Source organism: Pongo pygmaeus, chromosome 6, assembly GCF_028885625.2.
Source record: "Pongo pygmaeus isolate AG05252 chromosome 6, NHGRI_mPonPyg2-v2.0_pri, whole genome shotgun sequence".
Lineage (NCBI taxonomy): Eukaryota > Metazoa > Chordata > Mammalia > Primates > Hominidae > Pongo > Pongo pygmaeus.
The window spans coordinates 110,596,687-110,616,649 of record NC_072379.2 but is presented as its reverse complement, the minus strand read 5'-3'; the positions used below and the strand labels follow the sequence as shown (position 1 = coordinate 110,616,649).

The 19,963-nt window shown below is 38.1% G+C and overlaps 1 protein-coding gene across 5 annotated transcripts in view; it reads left to right on the top strand.

Annotated features, from left to right (window-relative positions):
- Nucleotides 1–19,963, top strand: part of DOCK4 (dedicator of cytokinesis 4) — a 485,830-nt gene that overhangs the window by 248,141 nt on the left and 217,726 nt on the right. For all 5 annotated transcript variants that reach the window (XM_054494462.2, XM_063667735.1, XM_063667733.1 and 2 more), the window contains exons 9-11: nucleotides 13,119–13,200; nucleotides 14,050–14,110; nucleotides 18,683–18,815. In XM_054494462.2, the coding sequence (XP_054350437.1) occupies nucleotides 13,119–13,200; nucleotides 14,050–14,110; nucleotides 18,683–18,815 (276 nt within the window). The remainder of the gene's footprint in view (nucleotides 1–13,118; nucleotides 13,201–14,049; nucleotides 14,111–18,682; nucleotides 18,816–19,963) is intronic.

Genomic DNA, 19,963 nt, shown 5'->3' with positions numbered 1-19,963 from the left:
AGGGTTTTAAATGTGAAATGAGCAAGGAGGAGGATCTAAATTAATACACAACAAGCAAAGAAATGCTTTATTCATACTGAGAGCACCCAGGGTAGAACTGATTCACTTTTTTCTCTGTAGCATTTTAAAAGCCATACAATTCTAGTTGTTTTCGAAGTTGTAAATTACTGCATCATTATAATGTGTTGTTATAATAATAGGTGGCCAGAAATTCCAAGTTGCAGAAAGCCAAAAACTCATAGAGTCAGTGAACTCAGAACTGACTTTCTCTTTCCCTTTCACTCTAAGCTGTGATTGTTCAAGCTACTTGTCTCTTTTTTACTTAAATAGTGCAGGATTTTAGAAAGTGACCAGAAGGTCCTTTTACACCTATTCCTGTGTTTTAAAAGATAACCAGATTGATGTTCTTTTCACTAGGATTTGGGTCATCTCTGTCTTTTTTCTTTTTCCCTATGTCTGCTACCCATAAGGTATTCAGAATTATTTAGTTTTCCTAAGTTCCCTACAGGATAAGCTATGGTCACACTTAGCAACCCACCTCGCAAGGACTTCTTTGGTATTCAACGCCATTTGTGTTGTAAGATGGTTCAACATTAACAAAGGAGTTGTTAATGATGAGTTCTTCTTAGTTCCTTTTCCAAAGACTTTGCCCACTCATCATCTAGATGTTTTCAGCACCTTGTAGTGTGCCTGACACAGGGTTGGGATTGATGCAGTTAGAGGAAGCTTACAAGTCTTAGATTGTTGTTGAGGCAAAGCATTAAGAGATCATGCTATTATTATCTTAATTTTTGCTATCATCTTTCCACTGCGGTTGGGATGTGCTTATTAAGAAGAGAGAGTACTCAAAGTGTTGAGTGCATCAAAAATGTTTGTAGAGTCGTTTCACGTTACACTGTGCTAATAAGAACTCTGCTCTCAGCCCTGTCTCTGGGGAAACATCATTTGCAAACACTGTCATGCTAAAAAAGTACATAAAAATTGTCAGATAAATGTGTAGCATCTTTTCCTAAGTATTTCCATGTAGAGATTTTGGACTACAAATTAAATAGAGACTGCATCTTCTTTTTATTTCAGTTGAGCTTTATGAAGTTCACACTGTTCTTGTGGAATTGCTGATGTTCATTCGTTCATTCATTTATTTATTCAGCAAACAATTCTTGCTGTCCTTCTCAGGGCCAGACACTCATTTGGACACTGGGAACACATCATTGAATAAAACAGGAACAAAAAATTCCTGCCTTCATGCCATTTATTAATATGTCGTAAGACGATTCGACATTAACAAAGGAATTATCAATGATGCAGTCCTTGTTAGTTCCTTTTCTAAAGATAAGACTTTGCCAGTAGACACAGCTTATAGTCTACTGATGTTCAAAATACTCAAGCAAGTATTTTTTCCAGGTTGTTTAGTTATATAGTATACCTCTAAGGATTTTACTTGAAATGAACTTTGGGATTTCTAAAGTCTTCTGAACTTAGAGTCATGGCTATCTTTCTTAAATCAACAGTCAATCAAAATCATTTCCTTAATTCACCAGTTTCTTTATCATCCTTCTATATGGTACTCAATATGCAACTTTTATTTTACAAAAGTATTTCACATTTCTTAACAATAAATCAAAATCATATCCTTATTTCACCAGTTTCTGTATCAGCCCTTTGTATGGTATCCAATATGCAATTTGGTACTTTTTGAGTACCAAAGATTTCTTTTTAAAAGTATATAAAGTATAGACTTCAACAAAATAATATACCTGTTCTCATAAGCATTAACATTTTCCTATCAGTTAAGCTTTGTAGCTCCCAGGTTAAAAAAGTACCTGATCTTCAAAAAATACAGTTGAATGAGTCATCTAATTAATAAATAGTATTTAATGATGCTTTAGATCATTTTCATTTTTGAAAGTTATAATGAATATAAAGAATCTATCCAGTAAGATGTCGTGTCCATCAGTAAAAGCTATTGGAATGGAAATTTGATTTTGGCTTGTAAGCCAAAATGTATCTGAAACAGATCTCAGTCAATTTAGTTTATTTTGCCAAGGTTAAGGGCATGCACCTAGGAGACAGGTCTGTGCCTTTCTCCGAAGATGAGAATATTGAGACTTCATATTTAAAGAGGAAAGGCAGGCTGGAGGGGAAAGAGGAAGGTGGTCACATTACTGAATCCACATGTTGCAAGAGAAAAGAAATAGATAGGGGAATAGTCAATTATGTATTCATCTCACGCTCAGTAAACGAACACTTTACAGACAATAAGGTAAACATAGAGTAACTACCTGTGGAGATATTTAACCTGTTATCTGTAGCTCTCTGCTTAGGAGCAAAAGGAAAGGCAGCTTCTTGCGTGACTCAGCTTTCAGCTTAATCTTCTTCCCTTTGGCAGAGTGAATTGGGGGTCCCAAGTTTTTATTTTCCTTTCACAGACGTAATTTCATGAAAAAAAGAAAATCTCTCTAAGATAGTAAATGCATGAACGATTTATTATACTTACTGTTTTTGCAGGGCTTGAATGACATGGATTTTTATACTTATTCTGTGTTTATGGCTTTTCTGCCTTTTTAAGAAACTGCATGCTTCAACTCAAGAGTACTTATAAAGAGCTCAGGTTTACTTTACTTTAACTTTCCTTATTATAGACATTCCTAATGAAAAGATGTTAGAAAGGTCAGAATAATTTCTGAATGTAGATCAGAGTGATTCTTTTCTCATGAAATGTCAAAGATACAGTGTTTACAATGATCAAATGATATAAATTCCCAGAATGATAAGCAGAACGTATTCTGCCTACATACAGGCTTTCTCATTTCATAGTCCCTGTTTGTGTTGACCAGATCCTATCTGTGCCTACTTTTGGTTACTTCTCTAAGGAACTCGTTTTTTAGTGAAATTCTTAATGAGTTCTCTAGAGAGAGACTCAAGCAAGTATTTTTCTCCGTTTAGTTATACAGCAGGCCTTTTTCTAAGGATTTTACTTGAAACGAACTTCGAGATTTCTAAGGTCTCAAGTCTTCTGAACTTAAAGTCATGACTGTTTTTCTTAAATCAACAGTCAATCAAAATCATTTCTTTAATTCACCAATTGCTTAATCTGGTAACAGCACAGAAGATGTGAAACAGCAGCTGATCTGAAAATTATTTATAATTTTAAAGAGTATTATATTCCTTTTTTTATTGAATTTTACCTTCCTAAAAACTCTTTCCTAAAATTTTACCTTTCCTAAAAACAGAGATATTTGTTTCAGATATCTTTATTTTTCTGCAAAGACAAATAGCATGACAGAGAATATTGTACACAATAATCATCCTGACTAGTAAGAAAGAATTGGCTTGTTATTCAAAATTGGCAATGGAATTGGCTATAGTTTAAAAATATGTCTCCTGTTGTATCATTCAACTAAACCCAAATTCTTTATGTGCCAACAAAGCCATCACATCATTTGGTTGCATAGTCCTCAACACTCAATTATTTGTAAGGTGAATATGGGCTTGACCATTAATATTTTTGAAAGAAAACATCATCTGTCTCCTCTTTAAGTAAACTCTGGAAACAGTTGTATCAGAGATCTTCCTCTTTCCATTTCCCTTTAATCAGAAGAGCTCATGACTCTAACTTTGCTTTAGTTTTAAAATTAGAAAGCACATTAATAGTCTTATCTAGGAAGACTTGCTTGAGAAGTTGCTTTCATTTATTGCCAAGGAAAATCTCTGTCCTTTGTGTTGTCATGTGGTTGGGAGGAAGAGGGGAAAAGTCTTTGACCCTAAGATACCAGGCGTACATTGCCTGTTTTCTGGTATACATGACTGTCATAAAACACAGTCAGCAATTCTGATTAATTAAGACTAGGGCTTTTGGGTAAAAACAGTGGTCCTTTAACATGGCTGGGCTTTAAACAAACAGGAAGCTTTTAGGTCCATCCTGACTCAGTCAATCAGGATCTCCAGGGTGGGGCCTGGGCTTTATACGGCTCACCAGGAGAATATTGTACACTATCAGGTTGGTGCAAGGCTCTTGTATCAGTTCGAACCCTGAGAGCACACCAACAAACAACACAAGGCAGTGTGGAGCAATACGCTGCTTTACTGAGCGCCTGGGTGCAGACAGGCCGAGGCCTAAAATGGCATCAGCCCCAAGTGAGGACACGGCAGGGGTTTTATAGTCCTCTATAAACAGGAAGTGTCCCAGTCTGACGTGACAGCTACGTAGCACCCGGACAGTCTCCCTCTCCATCTTCAGGGATGTGTGTGTCTTCCGACCAGCTCTCTTCCTGCTTCTGCTATCTTGCTGATGCACGCTGCTGGGTCTTGTGCCTTGGGACTGGGCCTGAGGAGGGAGGAGTTATTCATTCCCTTAAGCTTTCAGGCCCCGGGGAGAATCTTTCAGTTGGGAACCACTGAATTAGAAGGCCCATGGGTCTCTTCTGTTTACCACTGATCATTCCCTGTACATAGGGCATCTATTCGAATGTCCTTCATCTCTGCCATCGTAAGCACCAAAGCCCCGTAGTCCAGCGGCCACTGCAGAGCTGCTAGCACACCTTCCAGCTGCTTCCCAAAGTATCTTGCCTGGACAGAGGTAGCATTGCTTTCTTGGGGGCATAAATAGAGCAATTTATAGTCAGCCTGAGCTTTTTTGAATTGTCCTTTGTTAATCATTCTAGGCGAGACCACAGTAACAGCTCTCTTCACAGTTTTGGGGAGGAAAATAATTTTTTCTTTAACACTCATACGTTCTTAGTTGGAATGGTCCTCTTTATCAAAAGACAAATTAAAAAGAGAAAAACGGAAGTTTACTAACATGTATATTTCATACATAAATGAAATATATTAATACCTAGGGAATGAGAAATTCTCAAAGAGGTGGCTTTGAATTCCAGCTTATATAGTATAGTATATATATGCTATATACTATATATAGTATATAGTATCCAGCTTATATAGTATCTGTCAAGAAAGAACAGTAAATTTTGGAGAAATGACAAGACCAAACAGGACTTGAAGTCTCTAGGGAGGCAACTTCTAGGAAGGCAAATAACTGGCAGACAAAGGCTAGTTGATAAAGAGTGTTGGTAGGGATACCTCTGGTGCCATCTCCAGGCCTGTAACGTTTAAAGTTGTCATCGGTGGTTAACCTTTGTTCTCCCTGGTAGAAGAAGGGGCAGGCCCGTGGACCATGCCACCCTGAATGTGCCTGATCTTGTTTGATCTCAGAAACTAAGCAAGGCCAGGCCTGTTAGTACTTAGATGGTCTAAGAGAGGCAAGATTCTTTTTGTTTTTGTAAATCTATGCATTGCCTTTAGGCAATTAGAGGGAAGGCAGAGAGCTTTACAGCACCTACTTCTTAATTGCCTTTAGCTCAACAATTGTTATGCCAAAGAAGTATATTTTGGGGTGCCGTATTCTGGTCTCCTACAGCAGATTGTTGGACATATCTTACACTGTTAGGCAATCAGAAAACATTTGACATAATGCAGGAGAAGCAGTGAAATAGAAACAATTCAGATCACCTTGCATTTGTATTCTATTGCCTTTTAGGGAGAGGCTCTGGGGTCAGCACTGCACCCTGGAACCATCCTCTTAGCTCTTCTCATTATTCCTTCATCCATCTTACCACCCCTTAGCTTCTGGTGTGTCTCCCTTCACACTGAATGGGTATTAATTGTTATCCTCACACTCTTCATACAGCATAGTTAATTTTTTTTTTTTTTTAAGACAAGGTATCATTCTGTTATCCCAGATATCAGCTCATTGCAACCTCCGCCTCCTGGGCTCAAGTGATCCTCCCACCTGAGTTTCCTGAGTACTTGGGATCACAGGCATGCACCACCCCACCCGGCTAATTTTTTAAATTTTTTGTAGAGACAAGGTTTCACCATGTTGCCCAGGCTGATCTTGAACTCCGAGGCTCAAGTGAGCTGCCTGTTTCTGCCTCCCAAAGTGCTGGGATTTCAGGTGTGAGTCACTGTGCCCAGATTAGCGTAGTTCAATTTAAGACAAATGACTGCTTTTTCAAATATGCTACATGGGATTTTTGTTTTTGTTTTTGTTTTTGTAAAATTGGTTTGAGTATAAAAAAAAACATGACAGTTGTTTTTCCAATTAGTTTAATAGAACATGACCGTCTAAATGTGTTCTCTGTTGTTATTGTTCTTCTTGGAGACCATAAATCTATTTCAATGGTATTTAACTGTTGAAAATTATTTTACAAGTGTTCTTTGTAATTTTTTGTGGATTGATTAGCTTGCTAATCTTTCTCACAACATGTTTCAACCGAAGATATTACCCAGTCATATATTTTTGGATAAAAGTACATGTTGTGTAACTTTCATGCTCATTGAATCACTAGACAGTTTTGCTTCTTATGTGAGGTGAACTATAAAAGTGATAAATATAAATCCATGCAGAAAAATATAACAATTTTTATGTGAAATATAAAAATATATTTCATATAAAATGTCAAAATTTTTTATATTGGCCTTCCCAACTGAAGGGTTACTTCTACTGAGTGGTTTACAAGGAGGCACAGAGGACAGAAGCATCCTACTGAGAAACAGAAGAGAAGCCATCAGGACCTTCAGATCCCTACTGTGCCTCCTATATTATTTGCATGACCAGGAAGAACATTTCTACCACACTATGCTGTGAAACACACTTGTCATCATTAGAGGTCTTTTTGAGTACATCAGAATATCAGTAGTTCAACTGAGCAGTTGGTCACAGGTGTAATCTCCATAAACACAGATATGTTGTGGCTTTTTGTTTTTTTCATTTGGCTTCATGCAGTTTTGTTTGTTTGTTCATTTATTTGGTTGATTTTTTTTTTTTTTTTCGCAGACAGGGACTTTGCTATCTTGCCCAGACTGGACTTGACCTCTAGGCTCAAGTAATCCTCCTGCCTCAACCTCCTGAGTAGCTGGGACAACAGGAGTGTGATACTATGCTTGGCCATTTGTAATTATTATGTTTTAATTTTATTAAGAATATTCACACAAAAAACTCTTAGTTTGTGTAACATAGTTAGTCTTGCTCTTCTTTGTTCATTTCTTTCTTTTTTTTGAGACAAGGTCTTACCCCTGGAGTACACCCCACTGGAGTACAGTGGTGCGTTCATGGCTCTCTGCAGCCTCGACCTCCCAGGCTCAAGCAGTCTTCCCACCTCAGCCTTCTGAGTAGCTGGGACTACTCAGCCACTGAGTGCCTGGGATTACAGGAACGTGCCACCATGCTCGGCTAATTTTTTTTCTTTCTTTCTTTCTTTTTTTTTTTTGGTAGAGATGGGGTTTCATTATGTTGTCCCAAGTTGGTTTTGAACTCTTGGGCTCAAGTGATCCTCCCACCTCAGCCTCCCAAAGTGCTGAGATTACAGGTAGTGAGCCACCATACCATGCTGTCTTTGGTGCTCTGAGGTGCTCTGTTCTTTCAAAGAGAGGGTTGCATTTTAGTTAAAAGGTGAGACTCTCAAATCAGACTCTGGAATTTAATATCCTGGCCCCATCCTTGACTGACCACACAACTTTGGCCAACTTATCTAATATCTCCTAGCCCTCGCTTTCTCACTGGGATGACAAATGGGCACGACAGTGGTTTCCACCTCCTACTGTGGTGAGGAGAATTAAATGAGAAGAGCTATGTAAGGCATAAGTCATAGGGTCTGGCACAGGGTACACATTTGCCTTTATGATTTTTTCCAGGAATGCTTATTTATGTTCTTATTTCATTATCCTGATTTCCTCAAATCATTGTTGGAAGAAGAAAGGTTATAAATAATAAATAATTGTGATTTGTTTTTCTTTATTTCCAAAGAAATAATTAGTCATTTTTGATTTATAGTATCATGATTTATAATGACTCATACACGGAATTCAGGTGGACACTAAACTTCTCCTGCAGAGAGATTGCCTCTGGAAGAACATGGCAGTATATGGGGAAGTCAAATAATGAGTTTTCTCTGCTGTTAATAATACCAACTCTCATTTCTCAGTGTTTCTAGAAATGTTCTATTTGCTTATTCATTCTGTAAGAAGAGGAAGACAGTATTCTCATTTGAGAACATATCAGTATAGTTTTTTATTAATATATGTTGAATATAATAAAGATATAAAATGTTCATGAGGACAGCATTAAATGGAATAATCTGGAATCTGGGGTGCCACGAAGTTAATATGAGAATCTCAAGTCAGGTCGTGAGGCATCATGGATTGAAATATCTTTTTGCAGAGTTTCATACATTTCCCTACCACAAAGTAAAGGACATAATGGGAAAGTTGGGAGAGAATGAAAGCTTTCCAGTTATTTGGGTGTTATTCTATTTTGTCCTAAAAGGTTGTATTTGGTTAGTCTTATCAAACATCTAAGAATACCAAATCATTCACTAGGAGTTGAAGATACAAAAAGGTTAATACTCATGGGCCTGTATTCTAGTTGCTCACCATGTAATAGGAAAGAAACATATAAACTTCTCTTCCACTTAGGAAAAAAGTCTAAATGATGTATGTAATGGAGGTATGCATATCTTGGAAGGACATTTTTTAAGTTTACAAAAACTAATTTTGTCATCTGATTATACTTACCACAGAGTTGCAATAGAACAGACTTAGAATAGACTGTTAAAAACATATTTCTGTGTGGCCACAAAAGTATGCGCAAAATATTTGGAGAATTTCAGAAGATGTGCCAGAATGCAATATTATTGGCCAGGCACGGTGGCTTATGCCTGTAATCCCAGCATTTTGGGAGGGTGAGGCAGGCAGATCACCTGAGGTCAGGAGTTCGAGACCAGCCTGGCCAACATGGTGAAACCCCGTCACTACAAAAAAATGTAAAAATTAGCCGAGCGTGGTGGCATGCATCTGTAGTCCCAGATACTCTGGAGGCTGAGGCAGGAGAATCACTTGAACCTGGGAGGCGGAGGTTGCAGTGAGCTGAGATCACGCCGCTGTACTCCAGCCTGGGCGGTAGAGCAAGACTCCGTCTCAAAAGAAAGAAAGGAAAAAAAAAAGAATGCAGTATTATTGACTTGTTCAGTTTTTCTCTGGGCGTTGAAGATATACCTTCTGATATTCTCCAAACATTTCAGTGTGGGCGAGTAATAATAATCCAAAGACTCCAAAATACGTTATTATAGGTCTTTTTTTGTCCAAAACCATTTGCTGAGTGATTAGTGGCTGTATCACTAAAGCAGAAGATAAATTGATTTGAGTTGGCATAACGATAGCATGTCATCAAATGAATAAAAAGGATTTTTTTAATTGGCCGTAGATGTTTTCCTTTTTTTTTTTCTTTTTTCTTTTAAAAGAAGTCTGGCTTTTAAAAGAACTGCACATGACTTATTTCTCCATAGTACCCATTTTCAGTCTATTTGTATCTCTCCCTTAAGGCATGCTTAAGCTAAGGTATATGTCATTGGCTTAGTACATATTGATATTCTTTCTGAAACAGGATATGATATAGTATAATACTTGCATAATCAGGATTCTGTGTAGACTAGTGAAATTAAAATAGTGACAGAGCAAAAAGGATCTGTTTCTGCAATAGAATACTTTAGGAAACATTGTTTTCCAGAATATTGATGAAATGTACAGATACGGAATTGGATTTTATGTCAGTATTAAAGTTAGGGTTTTAATATTGAAAATGCCCTATTGACTTCTGTATTTTAATCTTATTGGTGTCCATTTTTTAGACTGACCAAGATAATGTGAAGTTTGCTTTGAATGTTTCTGTAGAGGTAATGAGGAGCTTCAAACCTAATTACATCTCAAAAAATGTAAAGTAGAACATACCGTCCATGATATAGGAGTGGGGAAAATGCTCACATTGCTTATGTTTTGTGCTAAAATGTAATCAATAAATACATTAGTAGGTAACTGATTACTAAGAAACAGACTAAATACCATCCTTAAACCTTAGCAGTTTTGATTAAGTAAAGCTGAGTTCTTAAATCTTTTTGGAGTTTTGTGTTTGTTTAATAAAATAATTTGTTTCTCAAGTCTTTTTTTTTTTTCTAAGCATGTTTCATTAAAGAAAACTGCTGGCCGGGCGCAGTGGCTCACACTTGTAATCCCAGCACTTTGGGAGGCCACCTGAGGTCAGGAGTTCGAGACCAGCCTGACTAACATGGTGAAACCCTGTCTTTACTAAAAATGCAAAAATTAGCCAGGCGTGGTGGCGCACACCTGTAATCCCAGCTACTCAGGAAGCGGAGGCAGGAGAATCACCTGAATCCAGGAGGTAGAGGTTGCAATGAGCCGAGATCGCACCATTGCACTCTATCTTGGGCAACAAGAGTGAAACTCCGTCTCCGGAAAAAAAAAAAAAAAAGAAAAGAAAACTACCAAAGAACAATTTCAAACCAAAGTCCTCTTTGAAACCTGCTAAATCAAGATTCTCACTTCTTTCATTCCTCTTAGCCCAGGAAGGGTATGGAGAAAGTTACCTTGAACTCTTGGGACCAGGCTTGACTACTGAGTGGGTGCCCCAGGCAAATGATGGCTTTTCCTTTATCTCAGTATTCTGGAAATATTTACTCAATATTTCTATAGAGAAGAAGAGGAAGTTACCTTATAGCATTCTAATGGAGTGCTAGGGTTTTGAATTAATACATGGAATAGAATCCTTGCTCAGCCACACACCATCTCTGTGACCTTGAGTAAAACTATGTACTATTTCGCAGTTTTCCCATCTGTAAAATGGTCATTATAATAGTACCTATTTCCTAAAGGCATAGTGAGGATAAAATGAGATAATTTATGTAAAGTCCTTGGCAGAGTACCTGTCAAATGGTAAGTTCCCAAAAATGTATTACCTAATAATATGGTTAAAGTATAATTCCTTTGTCCCAAGATGAATTCATGCACATTTCCTTTTCATTGATTTTAAATTTGAAATAGTCCAGGCCTGGTAGCCCATGCCTGTAATCCCAGCACTTTGGGAGGCCAAGGCGGGAAAATCACCTGAGGTCAGGAGTTTGAAACCAGCCTGGCTAACATAGTGAAATCCCATCTCTACTAAAAAAAATTACAAAAATTAGCGGAGTGTGGTGGCACACAGCTGTAGTTCCAGCTACTCAGGAAGCTGAGGCAGGAGAATCACTTGAACCTGGGAGGCAGAGGTTGCAGTGAGCTGAGATTGTGCTACTGTACTCTAGCCTGGGTGAAAGAGTGAGACCTCCCCCACACCCAAAAAAAAATTAAAATGATAAATTTGAAATAATGATGAATTTTCTTTTACTGTGAAGAGAGCTTACAGTCATTTTCCTTGAATTATAGTAAATGACAATTGGATAAGATTAATTTATCTCTGCACCCTCAGTTGTAGGTGTCATTCCCAGCCTCCAGTTCGGAATAATATCACATGTGAACTTTAGCTTCAATTGAGGATACTTACAGCAATTTTTATTCTCTTCATGCATGCCTTATTGGCCATCTGTTTTCTGAGAAAAAATTTAGGTAGTAAGAGTGAAAAAGGCCCCATAGATATATGTATTGGCTGCCCTTTCTCGTATGAGAAGTCAGAAATAGGCGTAATATAAGTAAAAGATGAGATAAGCCAGGTAGTTGATTCTGTTAAACATATCTATCTCGACTTAGATCACTAAAGAGAATAAGTGTTCCAAAACAGCCATGAATTCAAATTCTTATGCTTCCTTAGAGATCTGTTTATGGTTCTCATATCTCCTCTTATATGTATTTGAATGACAGAACCATTATTTAAGGCAAGGATTGGGTGATAACATAGAGGCTTCCTTGGTTCTGAGCCTTTTATTAATGTCCTGCTCTCCATTTCCCTGCTTGTTCCCTAGACTGAAGCTACACTGACCAAAGCTACAGCATTTTACATTCTGTAGATGTTGGTTGTGTGCTCATTGCCTGAGGCAGCCAACTATTTAATTCTATCATTGGTACCAGGATATTGAAATTAAATTAAAATTTGAAGCTCACAGTAGCTGGTAGATTAATTTTTTGTGGGTTTATATTTGTTTTATTTTGTTGAACATAAATAGTGTCACACATTACCTTGGATCTAAATGGCATCCATGCCTCGGTGCAATGACTCACGCCTGTAATCCCAGCACATTGGGAGGCCTAAGCAGGCAGATTACTTGAGGCCAGGAGTTCAAGACCAGCCTGGCCAACATAGTGAAACGCTGTCTCTACTAAAAATGCAGAAATTAGCCAGGCGTGGTGGCATGCACCTGTAATCTCAGCTGCTCAGGAGACTGAGGTATGAGAATCTCTTGAATCCAGGAGGCAGAAGTTGCAGTGAGCCGAGATCATACCACTGTACTCCAGCCTGGGTGACAGAGCAAGACTCTGTCTCAAAATAATAATAATAAATAAATAAATGGCATCCATAAGTATTTATTGCTATGAATTAGTGGCTGATCAACAGCATTATTTGTGTTTTCATTAAATCTAGGTGGCACTGTATTTTCTTTTCGGTTATATAGATGAGAGGTTTCTGTGTTGCCCAGGCTGGCTTCGAACGCCTAGCCTCTCCTTCTTATGTGCAAGGACTACAGTCCTGAGCCACCACAGCTCCCGGTGGCACTGTATTTTCAAATGCAAGTTTAGTGGGGGTAGTTTGAGATCTTCTGTTCGTTTGTAGACCAAAGAAAATTTAAGTTTCATTTTTCAAATCTCTACTTATGTTACGGATTAAAGACGTATAAGACCATAAAATATGAAGCCTTCTAATAGATAGATAGCACTCAGAATGTCTTTAATGTTAATTAACTAATGTGACATAAAACATGAAAAAGAAATCTTAGTTACAAACACATGAAACATGTTATGTCATATTTTTCTCTTTTAGTGTATTTATTTCTACCTCTTGGAATAATGATATTACTGATATAAATTGTATTCAAGTCTTTCAAAAGTTAATGTCTGTATATAGGTGCTTTCTGCCTTTGTATTTGCTGCTTTGCCAGTTTTAACAGAAGTGAAGCAAATATTTGTTGTCTTCAGAGCTCTCCTAATTTATATAAGCAATGTTGATGTTAAATGAACAACCTAATGTTTAGCTTACCTGTTGTGATGAAGAGTAGTTACAGAGGGATAAATCTTTAACTATTAAATAATTTTCAAATTGTTAAATGTTTTTTCTCTTGTAGTGAGAGATTTTTCTTGAGGCTGAATAGAAATGGGCTTCCCAAAGCCCCTGATAAACCGGAACGACATTGCTCCCTCTTTGTGGTGAGTGGATCTTCTTTCATTCATAAGGCAGATTCATCCAGTTATGATTCATACTATTTAGGAGAAATAAATTACTGTGAGAGAACATAGTGAATTTGCTTTTAAACTTTATGTAAATAACACATAAATTACATTAGTGCCCAGAATTCTGAATATCACCTTCCAGGATTACTTTCATTCCTTTAGTGTATTACTGCTTCTGTTATACTATTACCAAAGTATAACAGTGATTGCCAGGCACGGTGGCTCATGCCTATAATCCCAGTACTTTGGGAGGCCGAGGCAGGTGGATCACCTGAGATCAGGAGTTCAAGACCAGCCTGGCCAACATGGTGAAACCCCGTCTTTACTAAAAATACAAAAATTAGCCGGGCCTGGTGGCGGGCACCTAAAATCCCAGTTACTCAGGAGGCTGAGGCAGGAGAATTTCTTGAACCTGGGAGGCGGAGGTTGCAGTGAGCTGAGATCACACCACTGCACTCCAGCCTGGGCAACAAGAGCAAAAGTCCATCTCCAAAAACAAAAAACAAAAAACAAAACCAGTGATCGCACTCAGCAAGACACCTGGTATTTAGTATGTGCTTAATAAATGTTTAAAGAATGAATGAGTGAGAGATTGAATCAACAGTGCTCTCTTCTTTAAAGTATTACTTGGTATCAATTGACCTAAGGTTGATTGTAATGATATTTTTAGAACAGGATTTAAATCATGTACTTCTGCTACAAACATTCCATTAAGAGTGTCTGTGTTCATCTCTGTCTTTCTTCTTTTATTTGTGAAAATAAAGTGCTATGCCCTTTAAGTGCCGCTTACGTCTTCCAAAATAACCAAACTTTGTTTGTTTGTAGGATTTGGGTAGCAGTGAGCTAAGAAAGGACATTTATATCACCGTGCACATTATCCGAATCGGTAGGTATAGCACTTGTCAGTGCAGTAGAGGCAAGGAACAGAGAGGAGAACTGCCAAGAGGTTTCTGTGTTGTTGTGATTTATTGCTGTCTGAATCAGAAAGATACCAAAGCCAGATTTGAATCCAAGAATCATGGAAGTTGTGAATTGTCCCCAGACCTTCCCAACCCCACATATGACCTCCTCACCTACCATAAACAGATTCTGGTCTCTTTTAATATAAGTAATTAAGAAGTTTGTTGTGTTTCATTTTGTTCTGCTAGCCTTCCTAAACATATTTGATTCAAAAATTCTGTGTTTGTCTTTTAAAATTCTAATTTCTGTTAGCATAAAATGAATTTTTCAGAGCTGAGTTTCCTATAAGTTAATGAAGGCTCTGTATAAATTGGCATTTTCCGAAGTGCAGAATGCTTCAGAACGTTATTCCAGAAGGTGCTACAAAAAAAAAGCCTGTGAAATACTGAATACTGAATGTTTTTTTAACTTGTATAATGTCATCAGCTTATTAAAGGGTCTGAGAAGTCCTCAAGGGAAAAATAAATATGCCTGTCTAACTTTGTTGACCCTAGTTTTCCTCAAATTTGATCTGACTATGAAAACACTTATATAATGTAGCACTTATTAACATCTTGCAGAACCCACTTTAATGTTCTGTGATGAACTTGCTCAATGAAGCCAGAATGTGTTCCCTCATTTTTACACATAAAATGCCTCTAAAAGCAGGCGTTTTATGGCAGAGGAACTAGGTGAAATGAGGAATGGTGTAACCTACACAGTTTTTCCGTTAAGTCTAACCAGTCATTATTGGGAATTCATTCCCACTTCTTCACTAACTGTACTCCATTTCTTGCCTAGGAATACTTCTGTGAGATAGTAATATCTTGCCATGTAGTCCTGCAAGATGATTTATTTTTATAGGCTTTGGTTTTATGTACACGATAACTGCATTGTGCATTAAGTGATACTATAAAAAACATACTTTTATTCCAGCATAGATTTTCTGTATGTTTTTTCTCATGAAAATCTATTCTGAAAATCTGTTTTCATTTTATGCTATTTTTGTATTTGAAGGACAGTAGAAATAAAAAATAGACAGTTTTTGGTTCTGTTTTCATTTTTCTTTTTATAAATGAGTCTATGAAAAAAATTGGAAGGAGTCTTTGAAAAGGTTGGAAAAGTTAGAACCCATGCTGCTGTTTTCTTATGAGATAAAGCCTGTCTGTTCTCAGGATGGCAGAGGTAGTTTGTTATTTAGTCTGTGTTTCTTTAAATTCACATGTAATACCAATGGTTAAAATAAAATGTGGTTTTACATATCTTCATGTAAACATTGCTAGAATTTTAATATAATCTCTGACAGCAATAAGAGAAAAAGTCAACCACTTTTGCTTTCAGAACTTTCTCAAAGATATCTATGGATTTGGGGTGGTAAAAAAACATGCAGCAAAGTGAGTATGTGCCCTTCTGGCCCGTGGACTTCACTCACAGTGTTATTGCCAAGGAAGCCGCCTCAGTAGTACTGCCCATCACAGGGCAGCCTTTCAAATGCTTGGTGTTTGATTTGTAATTGCACTTTTTATTAACATTGTTGTGGTCATTAAGTCATTAAAATGAATGTTGAATCAGAAATTACCTCCCTATCTTTGTCTTCAGTTTTGGGCAAATGAATACTTCTCTAGGATTATTGCAAAAAACATTTACCAGTTCAACATTTTGAGACCGAAGGAGAAGTGAGATTAAGGTAAAATACACTAAGATAGGTTAAGATTTAGTCTGCCAGCTCCCTTGATGGAGTGAAATTGGTGGCAGATCATTGTCCTTCAGGGTGTTAGAAATGCAAAATGCTTGTTCCTCAGTGCCACAAAGAAATGGCACTCAAACATAAATTTAATTTTCTCAGCAAGGCAATTTTTACCTTCTGCAGAAAGGGTGCCTCTCACAGGTGGAACAATGGTGAGAGCACACCTGGACAGGGGAGGGGAAGGAGTTCTTATTCCTGATGCAGGTAGCCCCTACTGCTGTGTTGTTCCCGTATTTCCTAGGGTTGGACTGCACAGTCTAAGCTAATTCCGATTGACTATGTTGAAAAGAGCAGGAGTATAAGCCAGAGTGGCGGGGTGAGTAGTTTGGCAGGAAGGATGGTTAGAAACAGGTAACTAAAGGTGACTTAGGTCAGAGCAGGTGACCGGGGTGACTCAGGTCAAAGCAGGTGACCAGGATGAGTCAGGACAGAGCAGGTGATCAGGGGAACAGATGTAACTACTGATCAGAACTGGCAGGAAAGTTGTTTATTGAAACTAGAGGCAAGGCGGTGAAGAGAACCAGCAAGTTAAACTTTAAAATGGAGAATCAAAGAATAAGAGAGCTGAACATACTGACATACTGATTATTTGAAGAGAAACTTGGGGTTCACTATATTTAAAAAGGGACACATACCTCTTACAGAATGTCTCTTGTACCTGTTTAGTAGGAAAAGGGCATGTTGGCCCTCACTGGCTGCAGAAAGCAGGAGCAGTAGTACCTCACTTCTGGGAATTTAAGGCCAGCTCTTTAGAAAGGTGGAGAGAAAAAAAAAAGAGAAATTAATAGTTTTATATCTTCCTGCCCATGCCAGGAAGTTCCTTCAACCTCTATGCGTCCCTTTTGACTTTTGGCTGATTCCTCAGTATTTTTCCCTTCCCCCACTCCTGCTACCTTCCTTCCTACTTAGAGAATGTGCCTAGAAATCTGATCAGGTTTCCCAAAGCTCAGTCAGAACTGTGAATTCTTATTAACTCTAGGGTTGGTGCCACTGATCTGGCACCAAATCATCTTTTCAGTATAGTAATTGCAGTGGTGTCTAAAGCCGTGGCTTAACGTTAAACTTGCAAGTTTGAAGACATGAGTCTGGTGGAGGTTTGGGAGATAAGCTTCCCAGTGGTCACAAGTGACAAAATCCTCACTGGAGAGTGTTAAGTGGTTGTGAGAGCTACACTTCTCCCATCAACCTTATTCCCTTATTTTGCCATTCCTTCTCTCCCCTACTGTTTTTTTTCTTTAGTGCAGCTTTAGATGAAGGGGTTGTTTAAAAACAAACAAAAAAGGATTGAAACGTGTGCATGCCCTTGTGTAAACTGTAGGAGCTAGCAGAGTCATTAGGAATAATCTCGTTCGCAGTTTCTAAGTTTTTTTTTACTAAGGAGCTTCTTTCTGATGTTAAATAACTTTGAAGTGCTCCACTCAGAAATCTTATCCTTTTGTCATCTTGTATTTGCAAGGAAATGATTAAGAAAAAAGCATGTTTTAAACCATGATATTGATAAAGACTGGCATACATATTAATATTTCATCCTAATACATTCTGTGATATTATTCAAAATAGACATAAATTGAGGCCTTTTTTTTATTTAAAAAAGTGACCAAAGTTTTAAATTTGTTCAAATCAGTTGTGTAAGTAAAAGTAGGATTGGTTGATAATTAAATTCAAGTATGACATAAAGTGTTCGGTTTTCAGACAGAATTTATATTAAAATTATGTGGAGTGAAATTTGGCCATACATACGGCATCAGGTCATGAAAACCTGATATTTTGAATTCTTACATTTTGCACATCTGAAAAGCAGCTAGCTTATTTTGGCTATTTTTTAGTTTGATTCTAATTGATAAAATAAGAGGTTTTTGGGCTGTGTTTCCCTGAAAGTGACATCTTGCAGAGGTAGTTTTCCTTTACTACTGATGAATGAAAGCCAAATTGGATATTGTCATCCCATTTTTTCCTGCTTAACATTGGATTTTGGAATTGCTGGAGATATCTTGATGTGCTATAGGAGAATTTTGCTCAGATAGAAACAATTTATGGTTGTGTTGAAAAGCATCTAGAGACAAATTTGCAGATTTTTAAAATCATTTTTTCCCACATTAACTTGTTATATTTCAACTTCAGTGTGCTTTTTGCTTTTTGTCTTCAAAATAATCCACTGATAATTAAATACCAATAATAAGTTAAAACAATGTATTAATAACATATTTTTAAACATGTAACAATTTAAACAAGTTAAAACTTTACAACAGTTAAAACCATTTTGGTGATAACTGAGTTCTAAACAGCCTGAGAGCTGAGGCAGGAGCATGCATATTTGATCACCTGTGCTTACTTGCTGTACTTCAGACAACCTCAAACTACTCTAGTCACAGGTGAAATTTTTGAAATAGTTTTTTTGAATATGGAATTTGTTTAAAAATAGAAAATGGAAGAGTCACCGTTACTGCCTTTAGTGACATGAACTTCCTGAGATGCCTTCACGAATCTCAGGGGCCAGGGGATGGTTCCCAAACATGGGATCTGTTCCAATCTTTGTATTTTACAGATGGCAACTGATGCCCAGAATTTAAGCTGCTTACCCAAGGTCACACAGCTAGGTGACTGGAGAGGAGAATCCAGAACTGAAGCAATATCTTCTGTTATGCCCAACCTGGATGCTCTTTATTGCCCAATTACATTTCAAAGGGCCTATCTTATAGCTGTATGTTTCGCAACCTAAGATGCATCTAATCAAATGGCTCCATTGGTAATGCTTGCTCTTTAATTGAACAGGTCGAATGGGAGCAGGAGAAAAAAAGAATGCCTGTAGTGTCCAGTACCGACGACCCTTTGGCTGTGCAGTTCTTAGCATCGCTGACCTGCTAACAGGAGAGACAAAGGATGACCTCATTCTGAAAGTGTACATGTAAGAAACATGAACATGGTGAAAGCTGGGGTGGGCACAGGGGTGCATGTGGGTCCTACTTGGGTGAATGCTACTTTACGTGGGTAGAGAAGAACAATGGGTGGCTTATGAGCCATTCCTCAAAAACCCAGTAGTCTGTAGACTTGTTGCAAGTGAGCCCACAAGCCACAATTTGCCAGTCAGAGGAATTACTAAATTAAGAACCAATGAGTACAGACAGTTTACCGATTAGGTAGACCGTCTACTATGTGGGATACCACCTTTGAATTTATAAACCTAGCACATCTTTACCTTCAGACAGTCAATGTGTTCTTGGAAAGTGAAAGTACTTTTTGAAGTAAATTAATTAGTATTGGGAAAGGGAAGCCCGGGTGACTTCCATCCTACTCTAGGTGTTAGTTTGCCGGGCCTGCCATAACAAAGTACCACAAACCACATGGCTTAACCCATTTATGCCTGAGGTTGCAATTTTTTGAAATTTTTGCAATCCTACCTTGGTGATGACCTTGAGCAGTAGGATATAAATAACTCCACATGCTTAGCGTTCCAATAATTGAACACTAGGCATAAATAGGTTTTTTTTTTGTTTTTTTTTTGAGATGGAGTCTTGCTCTGTCGCCCAGGCTGGAGTGCAGTGGTGCGATCTCGGCTCACTGCAAGCTCTGCCTACCGGGTTCACGCCATTCTCCTGCTCTAGCCTCCCAAGTAGCTGGGACTATAGGCACCTGCCACCACACCCAGCTAATTTTTTGTATTTTTAGTAGAGACGGAGTTTCACCATGTTAGCCAGGCTGGTCTCGATCTCCTGACCTCGTGATCCACCTGCCTCAGCCTCGCAAAGTGCTGGGATTACAGGTGTGAGCCACTGTCCCCAGCCCATAAATAGATTTTAAACAATAGAAATGTGTTGTCTCACAGTTCCCAGATCAAGGTATTAGTATAGTTGGCTCCTTCTGAGGGCTGTGAGGGCAATCTGCTCCGTGCCTGTCTCCTGGCCTCCGGTGCTTTGCTGGCAGTCACTGGGGGGTCCATGGCTTGTAGACACGTCACTCTGATCTCTGCCTTCATCTTCACATGGCGTTCATGGCTTTCTCTGGGTCCAATCCCCCACCTCACCACCACTCCACCCTTTTTTTTTTTTTTGAGAC